This window comes from Branchiostoma belcheri, unplaced genomic scaffold (genome assembly GCF_001625305.1).
Source record: "Branchiostoma belcheri isolate BF01 breed outbred unplaced genomic scaffold, Haploidv18h27 scaffold52, whole genome shotgun sequence".
Lineage (NCBI taxonomy): Eukaryota > Metazoa > Chordata > Leptocardii > Amphioxiformes > Branchiostomatidae > Branchiostoma > Branchiostoma belcheri.
In genome coordinates this window covers 1,557,118-1,584,220 of record NW_017804154.1, presented here as the reverse complement: position 1 = coordinate 1,584,220, position 27,103 = coordinate 1,557,118, and the positions used below count along the sequence as shown (strand labels likewise).

The window sequence follows — 27,103 nt, the reverse complement described above, 5'->3', positions numbered from 1 at the left end:
TGGTTTGTATGTGCCATGTAGAATGATCACGTGTATGTGTCATGTGGTATACAGACATCCTTGATTTGTATTTAAGTCTAATCGAAGGTCATCAAATTTCTTCTCTTCTACAGGACAAAGTTGACGAGCTTCGGCGTCACTATGACGATGCGAGCAAGAGGAGCTCTGATAGGCTGAGCCAGCTGGAGCTCGCCCTCCCATTGGCCACACAGTTTGCTGAAGTTCATGAAGACCTGGTGCCCTGGTTGGACGAGATTGAGGCTGAGTTGGAGGCCATGTCACCACCCGCACTGGACGAAGACATCGTCAAGACACAGCAGGAGGAGAACAGGGTAAGTGTGCAGTTACTACTTACTGGGATGATGGGAGGAGTTATCTAGGAATGGATAACTCAGACATAAATACTTAAATGTTACTGTTTGTCTGTGTTATGTTGAAGCAAGGCATTGTATCTTATTATATTTTTACATGTAAAATATATTATGGTTGGTTGGCAATTTGTACTGTAGTGTCTATAGTGTCTACTACCACTTCAGACTGTACATTTGTGCCATGTGCAGTCCATCAGGTTCTGTTGTGAGTGCACCTGAGATAGCAAGGGGATGAGTGTGTCCATGTCAATTAGTCTTATTTTAGAACACACAAGGTGCAGATTTTAAGAGAACTGATAGGGGGTGTGACTGCAATAAGAAAGAAGTTGAAGCATTATCACTTGAGAGAACAAGGTCATTTTCAAGGCCATATATAGTAAACATGCTGTATGGTTGGTGAAGTTCTGTGTGGTTGTCTATTATAGAGGTTAAGTTTAAATTATCAGCAGTCACCAAACATACATGTCATGTAGTCTTAGACTAGTGTTACATTGTATAATGCTTTTAATTTATTCTGGACCAGGTCCTTTTTGAGTTAGTCTGTCAAGTACATGGTTATCACTTGTTTGTTTTTTAATGGGAAAGGAACAATATAGGACTGGTGCATTTAGATTTCCTGCAACTCCATTCTTCAAATTCATTTTGAAAATTCTTCATTTCTTGCTTTGAAGACAGATGGTTAGGAATTCAATAAAAGGGTGCACTTGGCTGTGTAATGCCACTGTTGCTCTTAAGTAAATCATATTAGTACAGGGTCTGGGATTATCTCGTAAGAGATGCTACAGAGTTCCCTGTTGCTGCAGAGGACGTGACCAGGGTTTGCAAATGTCTACTCAGAAAACTACTCAGAAGAACCTGAGTTGCAAGTTATTATGGAGGATCAATTGTCATCAAATTCTGTAAAGCTGGTGCTGGAGGAATATCAGTTATTTCTAAGGTGTATATTTTTAGTTTATTTTTAATTTAGTAAAAATATCTTTTTTATGGAGAACTATATTTTGCCCTATTTGATGGCTCCCTCTAGTGTAAAGCCATATACATTCAATTTGTATAAACCAATTAAGTATGTGGAATGGATTTTGTTATTTTTTAATCAGCTGTCTGTTTTATGTGATAAGGATATAGGCACAAATGTGACAATAGATGCCTGTCAGTCTGGGCCTGTTAAGAATGATGGATTATGATGAAGTCCTAAATTAGGGGCTTATGCATTTTTTGAAAGAGTGCTGTTATGCTACATGTAAATTAGCATTGGATTACATATATTAATATCAACACTGGAAATTGTTTGCCTTCAGAAGTGGTGCCTGGTGCCTCTTGCCCAGGATGAAATCAGTTTTCCCCTGAGTTCTTATAAAACAATCAAGTTGAAATCATCCATCCTGATTTGAACAAATTTTACCCTCAATAACAAAATAAGGATGTCCCTTGATGATAATATAGGTCAAATTTGAAGCTTATTAACCAGATGATTGATGGGAAGTGATATTATTCCTACATATACAAATGTTTATCAGACATTAAATATGAAGGAAATACATTTTTGTAGCTTTTTTAAGGCCTTTTCTGTCATCTTTTTTTCATTCAAAAAGTCTTCTTTTTAGAGTTTTTCATTCAAAAAGCCCTCTTTTTAGTTGTTTCGTAGTTCATAGCTGTTTGTGATGCCTTAGCCAAATTATGGTGAAAGAAAATACATTCATCATGAAAACAGGTTTCATACCATATTTTGCCACAGCCTGCTCATAGAAAGGCACTAAAGAAGACTTAGAGCATACTGTATTTGATACTGTGTTTGGACTCAAGCAAACAGACGATAGTCCATAAACACATCTTGTCACTGTTAGTGTTACATTCCGGACAGGAAGTACAACATATTATGTTGAGGAGACACATTTTCAGAGCAGTGTAATGTCTTCCAAATGAAATTTGAGCTACCTGTTATCTCATGAAGTCTCAGACTTGGACCCTGGCCAGTCTTTGTGATGTCAGCGAGGCCCTCTAATGTTACGGAATCACATTACACCCTGGTGTGCAGACAGTCCTGAATACTAAAGAAGTTAGACATCCCCCTCAGGGTGCCTGGCCATATCGCTTTGTCTGCTCCAACCACAATCGGACGCACGTTTAGCCTTGAGCTGTTTCCTAAACCATGTTTTGTTCTACTTTACTGTAGACTTTGCTACTGTAAACAAATGTATGGCAAGTCTGCAAACATTGTGACCTCATCTAAAAATAAACACAGCTTGTAAGAGTTGACACCAGAGAGCATGGCAAAGTCTATCCCATGACCAGAAGTCCTTTAAAAGTTCGCACTGCCTTAGTGCCTTAGGCCATGGCTATTAAGGACCCAGTTGGGACCATACCATTTGTAAACGGTGTCAGGGGAGGGACAAAGGTAGCAGGTGCAGTTAGCAATGGCGTACTTGTGGTTAGAACTATACCAGCTGACAAAACAAGCACTTTGTGTCCAATTAGGGCATAATATGGAAATGTCACAGACAAAGAGAAATCTCCCATTTTCAGATGAATAAGAAATAGCTTTTTTAAATTATTACTATGTAAAGATTTTTTCTGTTAATGTAGACAGAAGTTTATTCAACTTACAAAACATACTATATTAATTTAGGATTTTGAACCATGTTTGACTTGGAGATTTCTGGTCTACCAGATTTTGTGGGATGTTTAATCATCGCATGACTCATGTACAATGTAGCCTTTGTAATAAGATGATTGATATTTAAGGGCAGCATATAGACCAGTCCATCCCGCCCTTGTAATAGGGTATCAAAACAAAGTCTCCCTGATTACATGTACCTAAACAGGTAATTTTAGTTCTCAACTTAATTACTCTGATTAGGACCATGTCTTCAAGACAGTAAACTGATAATAGGTCTGGAAAAACCCCGTTCTTTGCTTGGATGGTTTTCTGGCATGTGTGTCGGCCTGCCCCTCCCTCCTGCCTGAGTGGGCCTGCCCATCTCTAATTACCTCAGCCCCATACCATACATGGCTGACAGGCAAAGGGACAGGGACGTTACTGCTGGTGTGCCTCACCATTCAGATTTCCCCTCCTTGCATGCCTGTTTATCATGATAATCAGTGTTCTATTCAGGACATATGGAGTAGAGACCTATCTGTGGATCAGATAAGTGTGACTGAATCTGTAAGTACTCTTGGGAACTCTAGCACCAGAAGGGAAGCAGGCCTTCCTGTGGATTTGGCTACAGTGTCACAGTTCAGCCAGTCACACATACAGTGCATACTGCTGCCAGCTTAGCTCGCAGTGGACTTCAGCGGTTTTGGAGTGAGCTCACTGCAACATGGGGAAGAAACTGAGCTGCATGAGGAAGAAGAAGAAGAAGGGACAGGAAGACGACGATGACGACGACCCACCATATGAACCGGCAGTTCCGGAACTCAACACAGTGGAGTCGCCCAGTATCAAGCACATGTTGATCGTGAGCGAGAATGAAGATGGGATTGTTCAAAGAGGATTTGGGGACAGGCCGCCAGGCCAGAAGGGAAAGAAGGGATTGCGGAACACGTTTGACCCTCCACAGCGGTTGCCACGACCAAATATAAGTCCGGGGGACAGGGAAAAACTACTGGGTGAGTCTGTACCATCACCAAAAGGTAAGAAAAACTCAAACAAGCCCAGTTCTCCATCACCTGTAACTAGTAACGGTGATGTTGGTAGATGGACAGGAGAAATTTCCTCCCTGCCATCATCCAGAAACTCTAGAGAGGAAGATGTTGTTGTAGACAAGAAGAAAGGCACTGACGCGAAGCCTGAAAAGTACAAAGGTCCTGTTCTTGATCGTCAGATTGTGGACAGTAGCCTTCTTGATGATCTCATAAAACAAGAGGAAGATTCCAAAAGAAAAGGAAGTAAAGATGTGCCAAAATCACCAACTAAGAAATCTGAAAGTCCTTCCTCCAGAGCAAAGAAAACCACATCACCACCAGATGTTGGTGATAAGGATGACCAAGATGAGAAGATAACAGGAGACAGACCCTCTCCTGGTACCCAGACCTCAAAACCATCAGACCTGAAGAAGAAATCTGACAAATCTAACTCTGTTCCTTCCAAAGATGTAAAAGCAAAGGATAAATCTCCCCAGGGGAGGGTAGAGAGGAAGGAGAAAGTTCCAGATGAAGGAGCAGACCTTTCCTCCAGGCAAAAAGAGGATACTAAGTCAACTCCTGGTAGACATAGGTCAAAGGCTTCTCCAGGATCGATAAAAGAGTCTGAGAAGAAATCTAATAAAGATGACAAGACTGCGGCAGAGGATGGCACAAAAGTGGGGAAACCTTCCAAACAGGGAGACAGTGTGACAAAAGCAGTGGCAGATTTAGAGAGCATTGACGTTTTCTTGGCACAGGAAAAACAGAAGGAAAGCAAAGCACCTATAAAAGATACCCTTGTGCAAAAGGAAGATGTTCCAGCTGCGAAAACAAGCGTGCCTCAGAAAGCTGCAGAATCACAAGAGCCTAAAGCCAGGACTGGAGTTCCAGAGTCAAAAGCAACTTCAGCTCCCTTGAGGGATGGGATAACTGCAAAGAAGTCAAAATCAGAAGACAATGCTGTTTCAACAGACAGTGACAAGGTAGTTACACCAAAACAGAAAATTTCAGATGCAGGTGCAAGCAACTTACAATTAGACCCCAAATCTCCATTTTCGTTTGCTGAGCCAAAGGACAAAAAACTTTCTCCTATAAAAGAAGAAATGACAGTTACTGATAAAACTTTAAAGCAGGGAGGTCATGATGCTAATATTGGGAATAGGGCTGCAACAAAGGAACAACCGTGTGTCACAGGTGTTGCAGAAACAATGGGCATGGACTCAAATCTGAGCTCTGACCATGTCAGCAAACCTAATAGTGGTACAGCTGTGGAGGCTCAGGACATAAAGCACAGCTCTATATCTAAGGATTTTCCTGAAGAATGTAGAGCACCTCATAAAATGAAAGGATATCCAGGAGATAGTCCTTGTGATGTTGCTGCTAAGGACATCAATGTTGCATTTTTGCTTGATGGTGATAAGAAGAAAGCTAAGAAAGTAACAAGCACAGAGACTATGTCAAATGGGCTTGACAATGGTTCTGGTCTTCACGATTATGAACCCCACCAACTCATTAAAGAAAATGGGCCAGTCATTCCAGACAAACTTAATGAAGAAATAAAACCTGATGCAATGACAAACAATCACGATCAGCTGCACCGCGAACGTTCGCTAAGCAACAGTAGCAATCCAACTAGTCCAACTGGAGCATGGGAATCCACAGTTGGAAGTGTGATCACAAAATTGGAAGATGAGGACTTGAAGAAAGCTGAGCTGTATCAGAACTTCCACGAACACAACCTGGCAAGGCGGATAGATGAGGAGCTCACCAGAGACGTAGGCTTTTTTCTTCTATCAATTTCTCTTCAGTTTCTGTGTAATTCTATAATATCATTTATTGTCTTTCATCCCACACTATAAAGTTATGCACTATCAAGTTTTGATACTTTGGGCTAGACAGTCCATGCATTTTAGAATATGAGATCAGAATAAGGAGACTGTGTTGTGAGATTTGCCCCTCCCCCTTGTAAATCTCCAAACTATCATGTTCTGCATGCTCTGCTCTGCTCTGTTTCATTTTGTGACCCCTCACCCCACACCCCCTACTTGCAGTTTGGAGAATATTCATCCATGCTTCATTAACTATCCCAGTGATCCATGGTCTAAGTTCATGTCAGGATGTTATTTCACACGATGAGGTGTATGGTAAATCAATCTATCATGACCACACTGCTTTCTGCATAAATGTGTCATAATGGAAATGCCAGCCCTCTTTCCTAGCACCTCCATTAGCCTTGTCAAGGTCAAAATCAAGTTCTCAAAAGCATTCCAGTCATGTTACATGCTCTTTGTACATGTATCTCATTAATGCTATAGTAAATCACCAATCAAATTATTCCTAGTCTCCAATAGTTTCCTTTTTGTTGTGTTTTGGGCAAGTTTCAAGGTCAAGTCTATACAAATGTGTATGATAGTACAAATCTGTTTGGCTGTTGGCATTGGCAGATGAAGGCATTATTTTGGGATGGTGTAATGTTTAAGTGTAAACCATCACTGTAGAATTTTATGATTATTGTATTCTCTTTCATGTTAGAATATCATTACATGTGCCTGTCATGTTAGCTGTTTTAGCTTATCACAAAATCAGCTGTAAAAGATTGAAACATTATTGATTGAGATAAAAGCTAGGCACAGATGTGTTCAAGGCTACCATGCTATGTTATAATGAACCAGGGTAGATGAATGTTTGTTTTGTCATTTTCTGTGTGCCTGCTAAGTGACACTTTAGCGCAGAAATCCACTTAGCATCGCTCAGCGAGGGAAACTGTTTTCAGACGTGATGCAGCCTTTTCCTGTTGTCTCGTCCGTTTTCCTAACCTCTGAGATCATCTGCTATATATGGCCTGACCCTAGTCCTTGGTGACAGCATTGCCAGCCATGGTGCGTTCTGTCAGCGATTACAAAGTATTCTGACAATGTTGGGGATGGAAACTGTCATACATGTGTTTGGGTGCATGGCAAAGCCTCAGTGAAGGAGGGGTTACATGTCATTAGCAAGCAATGACTTGTTGTCTGTACACAGAAATGTGTGAGAATCTGTCAGCCATGTCTGTGAAGACTCTATCAAAAAACAAGTTGCCTTTGTAAAGTTGCTGTCAGCTTAATGCATGTGTGTATGTCAGCAATGGACATTTTCAATACATTAGAATCTACAGTTTCTCAAGGAGGTTGACAAAAATATGACTTGTGCAGTGCCAGGCAGTCAGATCCTTGTTGTTGTCTTGTTGTTTTCATTTTGAGCCCAGAAAACAGTCATCATTGTCAAAGTCACAACTGGGGAGTGGGAGGTTTAATCATTGGATGTCAGTGATGGAGCCATGTTAGTTTGGCACCGTCCCCAGACAAGATTACCCAGTATAGATGTATGTAACTGATTGTTAACAGGCCAGGATTCCATGTCTGCAAAGACTCTGCAATGATAGTACTGTCTGTCAAGCAAAATATGTCATCAGATTGAATATTGTTACATTGTAACACATCATTTCCATTGGTCTGTAATTTTACCTTTGTGAAGACGAAAACTGCTTGACTGACATGTACATGTATACAGTCAGTAATGTAGTGCCACACTATGCTAAAGGTATCCATGTGTCGTTGCCAATCCTGAATTGTTTTGAAAACATGTCTATATTTGTTCAAGGTGATGATGTTATGAATTCGAAAAGCCTTTTGCTCAGAAGTTAATTTGTATTCAGAGTTTAGCACCTACATGTATGACTTTTGGGATATTCAGCATTTTGCTATTTTCCCTCTAGATCCCTCATAATCATCCTTATCTTGAAGTCATGGTCATAAATGTAGCAATATCTGCATAAAGTCTATAAGATGGCTTGAACTCTTGTCTTTGACATTAAATATGTATAGTAAGTTGCAGTCCAGACATGCACCCCACATATTCCTTGCATTATACATGATAATGTGATACAAAGGTAAAATTCCTGAAAAGTCTTAAATCAGAAGAGAATGTAATTGTATTTTAGGGGAACATCTGTCATGCAGCCATCCAATGATCGATAAGAAACTCACCAACTTTTTCACTTTTCCTCCTTCACCCAATAAATAACACATAATCTTCCCTAGAATGCATTTTTAAAAGTCAAGAATATCTCAGATACAATATAGTTGTTTAATTCAAACCATTTATGAGCTTTTATTTGATTTATGTATGTGTTGTGATTATGGGAGGGCTCCAGTTTCTCGCTTTGTTGCCAGTTTCCAAGACATTAAGCATGTAGAATGTGACTACACCTCACCTGGGTCACCAGGGCAGCAAACCTTCAACTTTGACCCTTAGTAGTGTCAAAGGTCAGCTAAAAGATGGAAAATATTAGTTAATAGTTGAGTATTCATACACAACTATGATGGCTACATGCAGATAAATCTGCTCTGTGGAAAAGAAGTTTTGTTTTTGCTCTTCAAGTGTGTACTGATGTTAAAATTCTCAGAGCATTTCTATGACCATCGTGCAAGCAATATATGTAGTGAAGTGTAACTAATACATTCAGATTCAGATACATAATGTAGCTTGATATGGCAGATTAGTCCTGCTAGTTTTTGGTCACCATGATACATCATCCCTGGCCCTGGGATGTATGGAAATTATCTCTGGTATCCCAGACTGCATTAATACCATTGACATGCAAGACAGCACTGTTTAGAAAAATGACAGGCTTCTTGAACGACCATCTTACACAAAAATACAGCATTCATAATACAGTTTCAAGAAATAACATCAACATGTCTCAAACATTTTGCCAATTTTTTTCAGTATAATATTGCACATCCCAAAAACCACCAATCAAATTATTTCTATAATTCTTCAATAGTTTCCTTTTTGTTGTGTTCTTGGCAAGTTTCAAGGTCAAGTCTATACGAATGTGTATGATAGTACAAATCTGTTTGGCTGTTGACATTGGCAGATGAAGGCATTATTTTGGGATGGTGTAATGTGTAAGTGTAAACCATCACTGTAGAATTTTATGATTATTGTATTCTCTTTCATGTTAGAATATCATTACATGTGCCTGTCATGTTAGCTGTTTTAGCTTATCACAAAATCAGCTGTAAAAGATTGAAACATTATTGATTGAGATAAAAGCTAGGCCCAGATGTGTTCAAGGCTACCATGCTATGTTATTATGAACCAGGGTAGATGAATGTTTGTTTTGTCATTTTCTGTGTGCCTGCTAAGTGACACTTTAGCGCAGAAATCCACTTAGCATCGCTCAGCGAGGGAAACTGTTTTCAGACGTGATGCAGCCTTTTCCTGTTGTCTCGTCCGTTTTCCTAACCTCTGAGATCATCTGCTATATATGGCCTGACCCTAGTCCTTGGTGACAGCATTGCCAGCCATGGTGCGTTCTGTCAGCGATTACAAAGTATTCTGACAATGTTGGGGATGGAAACTGTCATACATGTGTTTGGGTGCATGGCAAAGCCTCAGTGAAGGAGGGGTTACATGTCATTAGCAAGCAATGACTTGTTGTCTGTACACAGAAATGTGTGAGAATCTGTCAGCCATGTCTGTGAAGACTCTATCAAAAAACAAGTTGCCTTTGTAAAGTTGCTGTCAGCTTAATGCATGTGTGTATGTCAGCAATGGACATTTTCAATACATTAGAATCTACAGTTTCTCAAGGAGGTTGACAAAAATATGACTTGTGCAGTGCCAGGCAGTCAGATCCTTGTTGTTGTCTTGTTGTTTTCATTTTGAGCCCAGAAAACAGTCATCATTGTCAAAGTCACAACTGGGGAGTGGGAGGTTTAATCATTGGATGTCAGTGATGGAGCCATGTTAGTTTGGCACCGTCCCCAGACAAGATTACCCAGTATAGATGTATGTAACTGATTGTTAACAGGCCAGGATTCCATGTCTGCAAAGTGAAATACGTCAGAATAACGTTGCATTGTAACACTTCATTTCCATTGGTCTGTAATTTTACCTTAATGAAGACAAAAACTTTGTGCATGTAAGAAACTGCTTGACTGACATGTATATAGTCACTAGTGCCACACGTATGCTTTAAGGTATTCATGTGTCATTGCCAATCATAAATTGTTTTGAAAACATGTCTATATTTGTTCAAGGTGATGATGTTATGAATTCGGAAAGCCTTTTGCTCAGAAGTTAATTTGTGTCAGAATTTAGCACCTTTGACTTTGGGGATATTCAGCATTTGCTCTTTTCCCTTTACATGTAGATCCCTCATATTGATGATAATTATCATTTATCTTGAAGTCATGGTCTTAAATGTAGCGATATCTGCTGCATATAGTCTATAAGATGGCTTGAATGGCATTAATCTTGTATGGTATGTTACAGTCCAGACATGCACCCCACATATTCCTTGCATTATACATGACAATGTGATACAAAGGTAAAATTCCGGAAAAGTCTTAAATCAGAAGAGAATGTAATCATATTTTAGGGGAACATCTGTCATGCAGCCATCCAATGATCGATAAGCAACTCACCAACTTTTTCACTTTTCCTCCTTCACCCAATAAATAATACATAATCTTCCCTAGAATGTTTGGCTTGCATTTTTAAAGTCAAGAATATCTCAGATACAATATAGTTGTTTGATTCAAGCTATTTTATGAGCTTTTATTTTATTTATGTATTGTGTTATGATTATGGGAGGGCTCCAGTTTCTCACTTTGTTGACAGTTTCCAAGACATTAAGCATGTAGAATGTGACAACACCTCACCTGGGTCACCAGGGCAGCAAACCTTCAACTTTGACCCTTAGTAGTGTCAAAGGCAGCTGACAGATAGAAAATATTAGTTGAGTGACCATAGACAACTATGCAACTATGATCTACATGACTGTATATAAATCTGCTCTGTGGAAAAGAAGTTTTGTTTTTGCTCTTCAAGTGTGTACTAATGTTAAAATTCTCAGATCATTTCTATGACTATCGTGCAAGCAATATATGTAGTGAAGTGTAACTAATACATTCAGATTCAGATACACATGTACATGTAGCTTGATATGGCAGATTAGTCCTGCTAGTTTTTGGTCACCATGATACATCATCCCTGGCCCTGGGATGTATGGAAATTATCTCTGGTATCCCAGACTGTAATTAATACCATTTACACACAAGAGTCATTTAGGGGACATCCTAGATGTCATGTACATGTGTGTATTATAATGTTACACAAGGAGATCGACACAGCACTGCCTAGAAAAAATGACAGGCTTCTTGAACGACCATCTTACAGCATTCATACATTTGTAATACTGCTTCAAGAAATAACATCGACATGTCTCAAACATTTTGCCAATTTTTTTTTCAGTATATGCACATCCCACCCACCATGTTTAGATTTTATCCTCTTGAATTTTCTTTGTTGTTAATGCAGACCACTGAGGCACAATTTTGTACATGTAGGTTTATTGCAAGAAAATTTAATATAAAATGTAGTGTGACCTTTCCATGTCCTTTATGCCTGTGTACTCTGTCATGAGTTGATTGATCATCATAATCCTTTACAAGTGTTCAGCAAAAGCTAATCAACAACATGTGGAAAGCCTTTTCAGACATAAATGGCTCTACTCCATGCTGTTATGAATTTAGATGCTGGTAGTTTTCAGGCTCTAGTTTTTGCTGTCATGTATGATTTTTTAAAACCAACTTTCCCCATTTGATATTTTTGTAAAACTAGTAGTAGGAATGTTGCAGAGTTGTGGGATTCTCAAAATTTGAAGAAAGTTGAATATACATGTACGAATGCACACATGTGTTACTGAGAAATGTGTAAACTGAAGTAACTCATGCCCCAGGCAGTAGAACCAGATGTACCAATATGGGTGCTTTGTCAGACATGTTAATTATACCACCATTTTGGCTGCCTTTGTTGCCCAAAGCATGGCAATTATTGTCACCAAGTACCAATCAAATAAAGGGAATCCGATCATAACTGAAATTTGTACTAAAGGTTAATGTATAGAATTATGAATAGTAACAAAGTTACAAACTTTAAGACTTAATATTTGGCTATTCAATGGTTATTTTGTGGTAAAGAAGTTTGTATTGATTTCTAAAAATATCATAAACATTTCAAATGTACATGTATGTCTTCTTCAGTTGCAAACCTACATGTAAAACATTGCATCTGAATTCCATTTATCATATTGTAGAGTAATAGTGAGGAATCTGAGGATACTAGTGATAAGTCATTATCTTCATAATCATATTTAGATATTTTACAGTAACTGTAACAGTAGATCATTCGTGGCAAATGTTGGTGTCTAAAATTTCCTTGCTTGGAGGAGTCCTATAAATTTAGTTAACCAGGGCAGAAATGTGGTAGGCCGGGGCAGCACCTGTTAGGCTTGCTGTAACTGTCACAGTTGCAAGTTACATCATAGTATGGGAACAGTCTGTGTCTTCAAACTGACAGTTGTAGCTGAGGGCACAACCTGGAGCCAATTCCTGTATGATAGATGGATGAAAGGAAGCTTGCTACTTCAGCTGCCATTTAGGGGTGAGCCATTTGACCTCTTGGGCCTGGCTGACGCAAATGGTAGAAGGAAGGCTGCTGGTTCAGCTGACATATGCTGTTTGTCGCAGAGCAGTTTGTAGAGCTTCTGATCAGGAAAAAAGTTTTATCAGTTAATGATTAAAAAGAGCATTATACATATATGTAGAACGAAGCCAGGCCGAAAGAAAGAGAGAGAGAGAGAAGATGCTTACGTCTGTACATCAAGACCCCTCCTCTCTTTCTGTTAGGTGCCCTTCTTCACACTCAGTCTGATGATTTATTCCAGTCCTCTGTCTACATATGCCATGGCAATCCTAAGGGTTTAGCCACTCAGGAGGGGGTGAACCACTTGCCCTGTGTGTTTCCTGTCTGATATGACATTGTTTGACAGAAAACAGGTGTTATCTTGCTGCTAACAAGGAAGTGCTGGAGAAGGATCAAGTTTTGAAGTCAGACTTGGTTCTTCTGTCTGGCATTTGACACTGCCCTTACTCAGATTAGGCTTGTTCGTTTAGGATCCACATCATCATGAGATGCAGACTATCAATACAATACAATACTGTTATTGCTAATTACTGATAACATATTCACGTAGATGATATAAAATAAAACATGACAATAGCTCAGAGATTGATACAGACTGTATCTTGACCTCCATATCCAGGCAAGAAGAGAAGCCCTAGCAGAGCATAAGCCTCACATCGACAAGCTGAACAAGACTGGTCCACTGCTGGCCGAGCTGAGCCCTGGGGAGGGTGCCGAGGCTGTCAATGTCAAACTCCGCAGCGACAGTGAGCGGTACGCTGCTGTCAAGGAGGCCGTACAGCGGAGGAGCATCTGGCTGGACGATGCGCTGTCTCAGGCGACACAGGTAAGACTTTGTGTGTAAGTTTGGTGTAGAATGTTGTGAGGACAAAGTTGTGTCACATTTATCTGTTGAGACTGTTACACACTGGTACATGTAGCATCCAAATACTGCAACCATATGCAGCTCAGAGGAGAGGTTGACAATCATGGAAATTTTGATTCAGAAATGAAAGTCCAGCAGTTTAAAAGATCTTGAAAACTAAAAAAATAGGTCTGGAATTTGATTTCACCTAATGGCATGTTATGATATGCTTCTACACACATCCAAATTCTTTTTGTGTTTGACCTGTTACTTAAGATAAATGCTCTATATTGCCATGTATAGGGATCAGTTTTGAAGACAGTCAACATTTAATTTGCGAGAGATTTAAGCTTAATATGTATCCTACCAGTGTACTAGCCCCCTGATGTAGTGATTGCACTGCTGTGTGGCCCAGGGATATTGAAAACAGAGAAGGGCGCCACCCTATGCGTCATTTGATGCAGGAAGGCTCTTTTTCTTAAATCTTCAGATGACTTTGACCTTCGCTCTTTTGCATCTGCGTGAGGTTATTATATTAAGAAGTTTTGGGGGGGTCTACTGATACATGTATGCTGTCAATGCAGAATTGCCTACTCAAAGCTTTTTGCAATCTGTTTGTAGAAAAAAAATCAATGGAAATTTGATATATCCAAAATAATAAGATTCCCTGCTGTCCCTGGGCGGATAAGCCAGGTACATTTCCGGGAGTTTCTCTGGACTAAGGGCCGCCCACTGTGGGTTTTTCCTCCTGCCAAAATGATGTTTGTAATTAGCAGAAATGTTAGAAGGGACCTGGTGGTCTTTACCTCTCATGTAAGTGTCCTTTGACTTATAACATTCATTTCTTTGGTCAGAAATGTTGTATTTGTCATTAGGGCATATTAGAGCCCATTGTAGGCTGTTAGGGGGGTTGTCAATACTGCTCTAAATGACGTTATGTCTCCGAAATCTCATCACTACAATGTCTGAATGGCTGATCAACGTCCTTTATGAAGACTGTTACATGTACAGAATTTGTTTTCAGTCCAATGCTGCTCTGTGTTCTGAAAAGGTCCTGCCCAATGCATTTCCCTTGAGACCAATTAACTATGGCTTGTGTACCTGGCATGGTAAATCACTATAGGGCACACTGTAACATTCAGCCATCTTTGGATGGTCCCTAACCTTATCTGTGAAATCAGACAGGAAAGGACATTCCAGAATCTAAATATTTCTTAGTAGGGGAAGGAAGGGGAAATGCAACACTAGTTTTGCCTTCAATCAATTTGTGACACACATATACTATACATGTATGTTTGTCTCGTCTCTGTGTCTTTTGTATAATTTTTCTGTACATTATTGTATGTCTATTGTGTATTGGTGGTCTGCATCTCTTTGGAGCTCAAAACTAAGTTCATTTTCATGCATATGAGCATTTTAGAAGCAAAAAAGAGGCAAAATATGTTACCTTTTATACCTCCTGATAAGGATAAATGGGGGAAAAGAATTAGTTTGGAGCTCCTCTTTGATTGTGTTTTATGTCTGACTAATCTTCCGTGTCTCTCCTGTCCTGTCTCTTCTTGCTGTCTCTACACTAACAGACCAGAAAGGTAGACTGTAGTCTTTGATGTATAATTCCAACATCACCATGACTGTCATGTCTCCAGCACCGAGTGTTTACACCTCACAATCTGTGTGTCATATCTGTGTGTACAATGTACATGTACTATGCATAATTGTGAATAACCTCTTCCTTCCAACATATCTACACGTCATATTTGATGAATGAATACTGCAGACCTTTTACCAGATACTAGATTGTTCCAACTTATTTTAGATGCAGCCTACATCCATTTTGTACCATTTTAGATAAAGCTGAACAAAGTGTAGATAACAGAAAATAGCTCTTGAGTTGCTAGTACACAAGAACCCCCACCCCAGATTCAATCAACCAGATGACATTTTTCTTTGGAGCACTTACAGGTACCCCACCCATTCAGACTCACCCACTTCTGTGCACGACATCTAGGTTGTCCTCTTACTAACCCCTGCCCCCCTCCCACGATACAGTTCCATGAGAAGATGGATCACACCCTGGAAAAGCTGGAGAAGGTTGCAGACAAGCTGCGTATGCCGACCCCGATCTCTGCGGAGACTGACAAGATCAAGGAACAAATCTCCGAGAACGAGGTAAGTCCAGGCTGGGGATGCTAGTAAAGGATATTCATTTAGCAGTGAAATTTTCAGTTAATAATGGCCGACAAGCATTGTTCGGGTTGGGGTGGAAAATAGTGGACCAGGACCATAAAAATTCTTCAATTTTTTTGTCATTTCTCTGGAACAAAACTCCAGAAAGTGTTTCACTTGTAATTCTGCATTTCTTAAGGTTTAGTACCTTAGATAGTCTGTGTTTGATTTAACACCATTACTACAAATTAAAGATGAAAAACTGAAGCATAAAAAACATTGAATATGACAGTCCTGACTACCATGGTTATGTTTGTGTTACCTTACTCAGGCCCTACGCAGTGAGCTGGAAAAGCACCTGCCGGCGATCGAGACCCTGCGGGGCAAGGGTGATGATCTCATCAGCAAATCAGCTGGAGTGGACAAAGATCCGTCTGCTAAAGGTACAAACTTGTATTCTCATCTGTCAAGACAAGGCAATGTATGCTGAAACTGTTGTTAGCATGAATAGCACTCTCCTAGTTTGTTTGCACAACTTCAGCGTCATTGACTACAACAATGACACTGAAGTTCCATTAACACAAATTGCTGTGAAAACAGTTTTTTGTCACAATAGACTGTGATTCCTAATAAGTTTCCTTCTTTGTGTGTTCACAGCCATCCAGGACAAACTGGACCAGATGAACTTCCTCTGGGAAGACATCGTGTCACGTTCCGAGGAACGCGACCAGGCCATGCTGGAGACACACGACACTGCTGAAAGGTATGTGAAGTGGTCTGATCCCAATACAGTTAATGATCCTCTCTGAAATAAGTGTTACAGTTGTTAACAGTGATACATGTAGCCATGATCTACTTACAAAATGCAGTTCAATCACCAGATCAATATTTCAAGTTAAATCATATCATAAATCTATGTAACTTCTTGTGCGCAGGTTCTGGGAGGAGCTCGGGAATGTGCTGAACGTCTTGAAGGAGACACAAGACTCCATCAAGGAGCTGGAAGAACCTGCCATCCAGCCTGACATTGTCAGGGAGCAGCAAGAAGTCCTACAGGTGGGAATACAGTATATCATGCAATTATCCTATTGTGTGAAAAAAGTAACTTATTATTATAATTACCACAATTAATAATCTCTAAAAGAATTGTCAAGTTTATATTCTTTTTTTCAACGTGAAGGGTAAATATGGGGAAGGGGGCACAGGAAATGGAAGAAAGTGTATGTATTGAGTATTATCAAACCATTTTCTTTCTTTTTCGTAGGCTATCAAAGAAGAGATGGAGAGCACCCAGGACGATATTGAGACGGTGCGTCAGCTGGGGGAGGACCTGACCTCCCTGTGTGGTGTGCCTGACAAGCCCGTGGTCACCAAGAACGTGGAAGACCTCAATGCCACCTGGGATACCCTCAATGCATCATGGGAAGAGAGGGAAGAGGTACTGGAGGAGGCCATGCGGGTCGCCCTACAGTACCAGGATGCATTGCAGGTGTGTGGTTGTCATCATTTTTAGTGGCTAAAATCAGAGATGATCATTGTCCCCATCTGACAAGACAGTGTATTATACTATTCTTTGGGGCAAACTTAGGTTTTTCTTTAAATGTCTGTGGTTATATTTTCTCTCAGGCACTCCTAGTGTGGCTGGGGACGGCAGAAGCCAGGCTAGCCACATTCCCCCCCATAGGTGCAGACCCATCCACCATCAAGAAGCAGATTGACAACCTCAAGGTAGGAACTCCAATCTTTTTTCAAAGTTGAAACGCCAATCTGTTGAAAACTTTGGGTAGAGATTCAAGATGTTTTTGTGAGTCATATAAAAATTTTAACTCATGAAGTGATGTTGAAGTCAGGACATTTTTCACTTCAATATATCCTGACTGATTGAGCATTGATTATTTGTGAGGTTCTGAACACTTCTAGGAAATCTGTATTTTAATGAGATTAAACTGTACAAAGTCTATAATTTACCAACTGTTCATTCCCCAGGAATTCAAGACAGAAGTTGACCCCCGCCAGGTGGCCGTAGAGGCCATGAACAACCAGGGTGAACAGCTGATGAAGAAAGTCTCGTCTGACGAGGCACGTCTGAGCATCCAGGAGCCGCTTCACGACATGAACAAGCGCTGGGAGGGTCTGCAGAGGAGCATTGTGGACAGACAGGTGAGCTGACGTCAGGGTTGGGACTGGGTCTCTACTGTCATGAGCCCTAAAGTATATGTAAACCAAACTGCTCGCATTTGGAACTGTTAGTTGCTACTTCTGTTAACTCTGACACCAGGAAAGAGATTTCTGCCCATTAAAAAGTTACATGTAGAAAGTACTTTGTACATGTTCTGACATGTACATGTCTACTAGGTTGTAAATTTTTTTAAGCCAGCAATATTGAAATCATTCAGTTTTGATGAAAATTGCAGGTTTATGTTGAAATGTATGCTAATGCTACAATTGGATGTGGTCCACAGCACAAGCTGGAGGCTGCATTGCTAAAGATGGGACAGTTCACAGCTGCTATTGACGAGTTGCTCACATGGCTGAAGCACACGGAGGCCTCACTGGATGAGGAAAAAGCTGTGGCAGGGGACACCAAACTCATTGAAATTGAACTGGCTAAACACAAGGTAAGAGTAGTGTACTTTTCGTATTTTTAATGTTCAGTCTTTAGATTTATGAAAGCAATCTTATTTCAGGTTTTTTTGTTTATCCAAGCGACATGTAAGTCATCAAAGTAACTGATGATTGTCTTTTAACAGGTCCTGCAGAATGATATCCTGGCCCATCAGTCGAGTGTGGACTCAGTTCACCAGGCTGGAAAAAGGATCATCCAGGCAGAGAACAAGGCGGAGGCCAAGGCCATCCAAGACAAGCTGGCAGCCCTCGACAAAAGATGGAGCGACGTCTTACAGAAGGCTGCCGACAAGCAGAGTAACCTGGAGGCCCTCCTGAATGAGGTGGGCACGCTGACAGGGAAATGGAATTATGTGCACAAGTTTATGCTGACTTCTTGGACATACATGTACATGTAGATAGGTATTACTGTATCTCAGTGGGAGCAGAAAGTGGATGTACATTCTGTAACTGTTCAAACTCTACATGGCTATGTACATTGTGTGGCTGTTACATGCCTCCCCTGATGTGCATGACAAATGTTTTCAGGATGCCAGTTTATAAAAGTAAGGAGTAAATTTGCTTGAAATGAAGATGACATGTTGGATTTCTGATTTATTGTTGGTTAAGTAAAGTAATAGCATTGTTTGGGATGAGATAGATAGTTGAGGCATGAAAAGCTGTTTTAATGTTTGTTATTTTTATTCAACAGTCCCAAGGTTTCCATGTTGTTCTGGAAGATCTGCTAAACTGGGTAGGAGAAACAGAGACTAAGCTCAACACCACCAAACCCACAGGTGGTCTGCCTGAGACAGCAAAGGAACAAGTGGACAGGCACATGGTAAGATACATGTAGTGTATATTGTGGCTTACTACTTTTTTTCTAAGTAGCTAAAGTTTTGGGATTCTTTTGGTTTGAACAGACAATCTACAGTGTAATTGATTCCCACAAAATTTGCACCTGTATATGGTATGGTAACTTGAAAGTGAGTAAGAAAGAGATGTCACAGTTGTCAACTACGATATCAACTCAGCTAGATTATTGTGATTCCTTGTAAGAACTTGATCCTGACCAGTCCACCATTCTGTCCACAGGAGCTTCAGCAGCAGATTGATGACAAGACCGAGGAAATCGACGCAGCGCTGTTCGAGGGTCAGGAGCTCATCGCCAAGTGCGACAAAACCACGGCCAGTAACGTGGAACACAGCCTGAACAAGCTCGCAACACAGTGGGAGGGGCTCCTGGCCCACGCTGCCGAGAGGAAGGTCAGAAAAACTGCACAAACATTGAGTTTTGGAATCATCTACATGTAGTACCTTCTTTGTACCTGTTGAATTGTATGAATAACCATGCCATTCTTATGTTCAATAAATTGAGTTTTAGAATCCTCTACATGTGTACATGTAGTTAGAAATATTAGATTCTGAATTTGTATCTTCTCCGTTCCACTCCTTTTGATTTGTGGAAATGACCATGCCATTCTTATGTCCACTACAGTCCAAACTTGAAGATGCCCTGAAACAAGCACAGGACTTCCACGACTCCCTCCAGAGCTTCATCTCTTGGCTGACCAATGCCGAGAAGATCCTGAACAACCTGAAACCTGCAAGCATGGTGATGGAAACCCTGTCACAGCAGATCGATGAACATAAGGTGGGATGGAAACTACTGTACAATCATAAATAATTGTGTACAACTGACTTACATTACATGTAGGTAGTGTATACACATATCAACCTAAAAGTTTTTTAATAGCACTTCAGAATCTTTACTTGATTTGGATGTCACATTTTACAATAGTCAGGCAAGCAACAATGGCACCATTTTGTTAATTTATTATGTCTCCCACCAGGAGTTTGAGAAGAACATTGCCGACCATCGTGAAACCATGCTCCAGCTGGACAAGATGGGCACGCACCTGAAGTACTTCAGCCAGAAACAGGACGTCATCCTGATCAAGAACCTGCTGATCAGTGTGCAGGGGCGCTGGGAGCGCATCCTGTCCCGCTACGGAGAGAGGAGCAGGCACCTGGAGGACGCACTCAAGAGGGCCAGACAGGTATCTCTACTTCCTCCAAGATCTACATGTACTTGTCTTCTCTTTGTAGGAAACATTTATCTACCACACTGATGTTAAAGCATTTGTGTATACTACATGTAAGGATGTGTGTCTGCTTTTCATGCTTTTTTTTTCCTGTATTTGACACACAGATATTTGTATATCGACACTCAGCTGGTTTTGAAAGAATGTACAAAATTAATGTATATCAGAAAAAGGCTGACAGAAAACCTTTAAAACTGGAGCAAAAAGAAATACATGTATGCCTTAAAAGCTTGTATAACAAATCTAAGAAGATAATGTCAAAGATTCTCTTTGGGATTATCAAACAGTTTTTCTGACTGTTCTCTCCTCTGACCTCTCGACCCAGCCTGATCCATCGATTTTGATGCTCGGTTGTGTATATATATGTTACTTTTGTTATTTTGTTTACTGTTGTTGGTGTTTATGTCTATCTGTACAGGGCACGCCTGTAAAGCAGTATATTGTACTGAGTGCGTCTACCCTGTATAAAGAAGACAGAAATAAATAAATAAATAAATAATGTACATTGTTCCTGCCCTCTTCCCTCCCCCAGTTCAATGACTCGTGGAAGAAGCTCATGGATTGGCTGGATGAGGCTGAGAACCACCTGGATTCTGAGGCACCCATCGGTAACGACCCTGACAAGATCAAAGCACAGCTGCTTAAGTTCAAGGTAACATAATAGTTTTTTCTTTCATATTCTGTGTTCTGTCCAAAATTATGACTTTTAAAGAGTGAGAAGGTTGTTGACAAACATGACAACAAGAACTGTTAAAAAATGTTGATGAATTTGAGCAAAAAGTTATTTTGCTTCTCAAAGTCATGAGAGGTAGTACCCCTACAGTATCTTTGTCTAACTTGAACCCCTCATATACAGACAAATGTCTATCAAAATTCTGATACTTATCCCAAATGTTGGTGGGAAAAAGTGGTGTTTTGCCATCAGAAACTGAAATTGACCACCTGTACTTGCAGGAGTTCCAGCGCGCCCTCGCTGCCAAACAGCCGCTGTACGACTCCACCATGAAGACAGGCCGCTCCCTGAAGGACAAGGGCACGCCACAGGACGGACAGAAACTGGACGAGAAGCTGACTGAGCTCCGAGACAAGTGGGACCTCATATGTGCAAAGTCTGTTGACAGGTGAGAAGATACTGAGATGTTACATGCAAACTACACATGAATTGAAGAAAGCATTCTATTGTTAATCAACAGTAACTCACAATAAAAAGGATTCAGTAAAGAGTCAGAAAAACAGCATTGTTGGGATACATGTCTTTGCCTTTTTTCCTGTATGGGAGGGAGATGTGGTTACCTTGAACTATAACTGAATCTGTTCTCCCCAGACAACACACCCTTGAAGAGGCCCTGCTGTTCTCGGGACAGTTTGCTGATGCCCTACAGGCCCTTCTGGACTGGCTGTACAAGACAGAACCTAACCTGGCAGAGGACCTGCCTGTCCATGGTGACATCGACACAGTACTCACACTCATCGGAAACCACAAGGTACTGTTTTTGTGGCATCTACCCAAGGGACCTTAAGTCTGTATACTAAAAGTTTTAATGTCAGAGAAAGGGAAACATTGATTTCTCACTACCAGTACTTTCATTTCAAATCTACTCTTTCTGATACATGTATGTCGTAGGGCCTTGATATCCAAAGATGCTCCAAAAAGTCTGGAATGTAAACTGTTTTTTAGATTAACAAAAAATTGATGTTATTTGCAGGTGTTCCAACGTGAGCTAGCCAGCCGGACCAGCAGTGTACAGACAGTGAGGAAACAGGCCCGGGAGATCCTGAACAGCTCCAATGAGGACACCAGTGAGCTGCGCAGACAACTGGAGGACCTGAACACTAAATGGGAGAACGCCTCCCGTCTCAGCGTGGTCAAACAACAGAGGCTAGACCAGGCTATGAAACAGGTTTGTACTGTTAACATTGGTGTCTTCATCTTCTTTCACCATCACATACATGTACATGTATGCTTAAAGGTATGATACATGCCTTTACAAAATGTATGCTGACACATCACCAATAGATGGTTTTCCTGCATACAGTTTTGTTTTATTATTTGAGCACAAGCAAATATGGGAAATCAGAATATTTGTCTCATTTCCCAGCATTTGCAGATTAAAGTACCAAGAAACTTAACTAACAACTAAGAGTAATGATTGTATGATGGCTGTGTTTTGTAGGCTGAAGAGTTCCACACGGCTGTCCACTGTCTGCTGGAGTGGCTGGCGGAGGCTGAACACGTGCTCCGCTTCCAGTCACAGATTCCCGTGGACGATGAAGACATGCTCATGGAGAGTCTCTCCCAACAGGAGGTTAGTGTTCTGTTTTTGATATGGTAATTGCATGCTAAGTCTAAACATGATGTCTAAACATGAGGGGCACATTTACTGTAATATCGTAAATACATAGGGAATGCGTTGGCATGGGGGCCTTTTCAGAAGGTATTCTTCTTGAGGTCTTCAGTAGATACATATAATATAAATATTATGTTTTCTTAAAAAAGAAAACAATTATATGGTTTCTGCCCCTGCAGAAGTTTGAGAAGGAGATGGCAGACCAGCAGAGGAAGCTGCAGGAGGCCATGGACATGGGAGAGGCCATCCTGAAGATCTGTCACCCCGACGCCATCACAACCGTCAAACACTGGCTCACCATCATCATGGCCAGATGGGAGGAGGTCAGCATGCATGCATGTGTTATGTATTCATACATGTGTTAAAATGAAAAAGATGGTTATTGCCATCTAACAATGGCTTTCAATCATCATGGCCAGATCGGGGAAGGTCATTATTATACATGTACAGAGTGTACTACTAGACAGCATCTACACAACATACTCTACAGACATGCTAGTCATCAATGAAAATGTGCATTGCTTTCCAACAATCATCATTGTGACAGTACCTGCAGCTCAGGTAAAACAGATGTTTTAACACGTCTAGACTTCAATGGGCAGCTCCCAACTTACACCATTTACATGTATTGTCGTATGATGTTCACTAGGAACTGTATCCCAGAAAAACTGTTATTGTTGGATTTTCATGTCCATTGTTTTTTCTACACCCACCAGGTGACTTCCTGGGCATCTCAGCACCGTGCCCGACTGGAAGACGCCCTCAAGGTTCTGAAGGCCAACGAGGAGCTTCTAGATCGTCTGACGGCATGGGTGGAGGGGGCAGAACACACCCTGCAGACACTGGACGAGGAACCTCTCCCTGACAACATGGAGGATGTACAGAAACTCATGGAGGAACATCAGGTGGGAAGGGGCTGAGGAATTATCTCCATGGAAGGCCTCTACACATGAAAGATATCATCAATCCTATTGCATACAGCTAAGCTCATTTTCAGTGAGTTTCAGAAATCTTACCTTATCTGTTTTCCATGTTTGAAGTTGATTAATTACTACGATGCTGTTTCATTGCGCAGATGTTCCAAAACGAGATGTCCACCAAGCAGCCAGAGTATGACCGCATCACCAAGGGTCACAAGCGCCGGATCTCCACTGTTGACCACTCTCCGGCCGGGTTCCTGGACCGGGACGGCAGGCCTCCCTCCAGGAGGGGAGGTGAGTACTGACCACCCCTGTGTGTGAATGGCATCAACCAAATTTTTCTTCAAGAGTGTCTAGTAGTGGGCCAGTCCACCTGTTAACAGTTCCATCTACACTATTACATGTACTATAATCTTCCAATTAATGTAGGACTGTCATCAAGATTATATGGGGATTAATTTGAACTGTGCAATTGGAAAGGCTTAGAAAATTCCATGCTGGCACCAGAAACATCAAGAATGACAATGAGTTGGTGGTGCTATGTACATGTAACGTTACATGTATGCCATGAATCTAAAATTTGTTTGGTCATGTTTTGCAGGAAGAGGCCGAGGTAGTAAAACTACCAGTCCTGCGCCGGAACCTAACCGTAACCCGAGGATCGCCCACCTGCAGGGCAAGTGGCAGCAGGTGTGGCTGATGGCGCTGGACAGACAGCGGAAGCTGCAGGACGCCTACGACAGACTTGCAGAGGTACAGGAACCGTCTGTCATGTGTCGTCCCTTTCTCTTGGTGCAAATGTTGACTGTGAATGAGTACACTTTTCAACTTTTGTCTTTCTAGTGTGTATACAGTAGTAAACTATTGATTTTGCATTTGTAAGGGTTGAACCAGTTAAGATTTGTAGTGCTTCAAGGAAATGATGGTGGGAAAGATAGTAATGACTAGTTTTGCACCAAAACATATTCCATCTCTTGTTTCGTAATGATCATAGATAACTACTGTGATTTTTATCTGTGGAGTGAAAACCACAAGTATGTAACTTTGTGGAACAAAATGAAGCATAGTCTGTTTCACAACTCTAGGAACAACCTACATTTAGAGATTTCACAATCTGAGATGTATGTGGTTTCTGAGCTTGAGATTTATTGAACAAAAGCGTCACACAATCTACAAAGTAGAAAACCAATCTTGATTCAAGGATTGTGAAACGAGGTTGTTGCGAAGAAACTAGGTTTGTACAATTGTAAAATCTTAAATGGTCTTGGCTGCTGTTGTGTCTGTAGCTTTCTGTAGCCTTTCTAGCAATGCTAAATTGTGTCTGGGCTTTGTGTACATGTATGGCTGATCTGATAATGGCAAGCTTTTATTTTTTAAAAATTAAACTTTGCAGTAGCTTAATATAAATCTGCTTTGTCTGTAAGGTGTTAATATTATAGCGCAGGATGTATACAGTATAGCATACTGCTGTGGATTGCACCTGACCTGTTTTTGTTTCACTCTGTTCACCACGATGTGCTGGCCACATGTAGGAGCATCTAGCGGTAACTATAAAGCTAGCAGCTGTACCGGTGTCTCCTAATGCTTCTGCATGAGCATGTGATGTGCCATGTGAACTCCTCTGTCCTACTATCAAACTGGACTAGAACAACACCTGAATCCAATCCACATTTTCTCATTAAGCATGCAAACGATCTTTGTGTGATTTCCAGTGAAAAGCCCAGTTTGATGAAGACAATGTGTGCTAACTGGCAGGGATGCCACAATGTTGCTCAGTGTGTACTGTGCTGCATGCTGTAATCCCTTTACATCATGTTGTTCATATAATGCATGACCTCTAACCTTTCATCTAAAGGTGGTTGTGGTCTTGCCCATTTTCTCCTTACATGTGTCTCCTGGAAGGTAGTGAAATGGTCTCAAAAGTTGCAGATGCTCTCAAAACAAACTTACTGAGTCTTCAATTTTTCTTGTAAAATATTTGGAATTTAAGTATGACAAGTTTCATTTCAGAGAAAATTTAATATGATGTTTTGATGCCTTGTGAAATCATTTGATTTGGGAGCATGTTATAACTTTGAGATGTTCCCCATCGTTTCATCACAAGTTGTGGCATCTTGTCTATCATCAGGTGATGGTCTGCATTGCAATTGTGCTGTTATAATGTTGGCATGCAAGGGGAATACTTGACAATGTACATGTATATCCCTTCAGTAGGCCTCCTTATGATTTCTGGCTGTTATTGTGAAACCTGTGTTTACGTCCTGAGGACAGATAGTGTCTGTTCTTTGGAAATCTTCAAAGAGGAAAAAGTGAAAAAAAAACATAGGGAGGCTTATTTCACTGCCACTGTGTATCCAAGACATTAGTCATATCTGAAGTTCTTGTGTGTTCATCAGCAGCCCAGCTAATAACTTTTTCTTTGTCTTGTCTTTTCAGCTTCAGGCCTTTAAGAACTTCAGCTTTGACGACTGGAGAAGAAGGGTAAGTTAATCTTGGTAGATTTTTACCGCCAAAAATTTGACATCCTATTAGGGTGCTGGCAACAAAACTAGGACAAAACATGAAGAATCAGTGATTGTAATGTAAATATGAAAGACATCAAAAGGCTACAAGCAAACCAAATCACTTGTTGATACTCATCAGTAATACTACATTGTAATTGATTGAAGCTTTGTTTCTGTGTGCAGTACATGCGATGGATGAACAACAAGAAGTCGCGTGTGATGGACATGTTCCGCCGCCTGGACAAGGATCACGATGGCAAACTGACCAGGCAGGAGTTCATCGAAGGCATCCTCAAGTCCAGTGAGTACCAGAAATATACCTGACACAACATTAAGCCCTGTGTTTGATTGACATTAGATTGTCACGTCTGTCACACATACATGTATGACTAAGAATTAAATTCTCCAGACATACATGTATCCTTTAGGGATCTACCAGTTACAACTCAAATACAATATACAGTACATGTAGTCATGGCGCACATTTATCTCCAACTAGTGCTGCTGACCATTGAAAAAAGTACCAAATCAACAGTACGTGTATACTTGTGAGGTAATGTATTACTGTCAGGTACTGGTAATTCAAAATTAATGTTGAACTGGACTTCCCCTTTTTTTGTAGAATTCCCCACCAACAAACTGGAGATGAACGCCGTTGCCGACATTTTTGATCGGAACAAGGACGGGTTCATCGACTACAGAGAGTTCATTGCAGCGCTCCGACCAGAGCGGGAGTCGTCCAAACCCCTGACGGACCACGAGAAGATCCAGGACGAGGTTTGTGGTGCATGAGTGTGTGCTTGGGTGGAAAGGTTGGCTCCTGCAGATAGAAGACTGGCGTACCTCTGTCTGATCTGACCCAGGGTCTTGACCTCATACAGTTCTCCTGTCACCAACCCACCTTTATTTGCAGAAAAGAAGCAAGAAAAGAAAAGCTAACTTAAAAGGAGGACTGTGTGTATTGTGCATTGTGCACATCATTTCTGTCAGAGCCAAGCTTTCTACTAGCCAAGAGTTCTCGTTGAATCATTTATTTGTTGACAAAATGTGGCAATCTGGCAAGGTACAATGGCACTGATTTT

At 40.8% G+C, this 27,103-nt stretch overlaps 1 protein-coding gene across 1 annotated transcript in view; it reads left to right on the top strand.

Moving 5' to 3' along the window:
- LOC109480673 (microtubule-actin cross-linking factor 1-like) overlaps window positions 1-27,103 on the top strand; it is a 105,879-nt gene that overhangs the window by 64,867 nt on the left and 13,909 nt on the right. Inside the window, 28 exon segments of the mRNA XM_019782901.1 lie at window positions 114-332; window positions 13,150-13,356; window positions 15,424-15,543; window positions 15,872-15,983; window positions 16,198-16,303; window positions 16,476-16,596; window positions 16,805-17,029; window positions 17,167-17,268; window positions 17,527-17,700; window positions 18,003-18,158; window positions 18,291-18,488; window positions 18,857-18,985; window positions 19,240-19,410; window positions 19,643-19,798; window positions 19,998-20,204; window positions 20,782-20,901; window positions 21,204-21,370; window positions 21,574-21,733; window positions 21,956-22,150; window positions 22,424-22,555; window positions 22,777-22,920; window positions 23,314-23,502; window positions 23,673-23,811; window positions 24,119-24,270; window positions 25,050-25,061; window positions 25,954-25,998; window positions 26,205-26,322; window positions 26,644-26,798. Coding sequence (XP_019638460.1) covers window positions 114-332; window positions 13,150-13,356; window positions 15,424-15,543; window positions 15,872-15,983; window positions 16,198-16,303; window positions 16,476-16,596; window positions 16,805-17,029; window positions 17,167-17,268; window positions 17,527-17,700; window positions 18,003-18,158; window positions 18,291-18,488; window positions 18,857-18,985; window positions 19,240-19,410; window positions 19,643-19,798; window positions 19,998-20,204; window positions 20,782-20,901; window positions 21,204-21,370; window positions 21,574-21,733; window positions 21,956-22,150; window positions 22,424-22,555; window positions 22,777-22,920; window positions 23,314-23,502; window positions 23,673-23,811; window positions 24,119-24,270; window positions 25,050-25,061; window positions 25,954-25,998; window positions 26,205-26,322; window positions 26,644-26,798 — 4,131 coding nt within the window.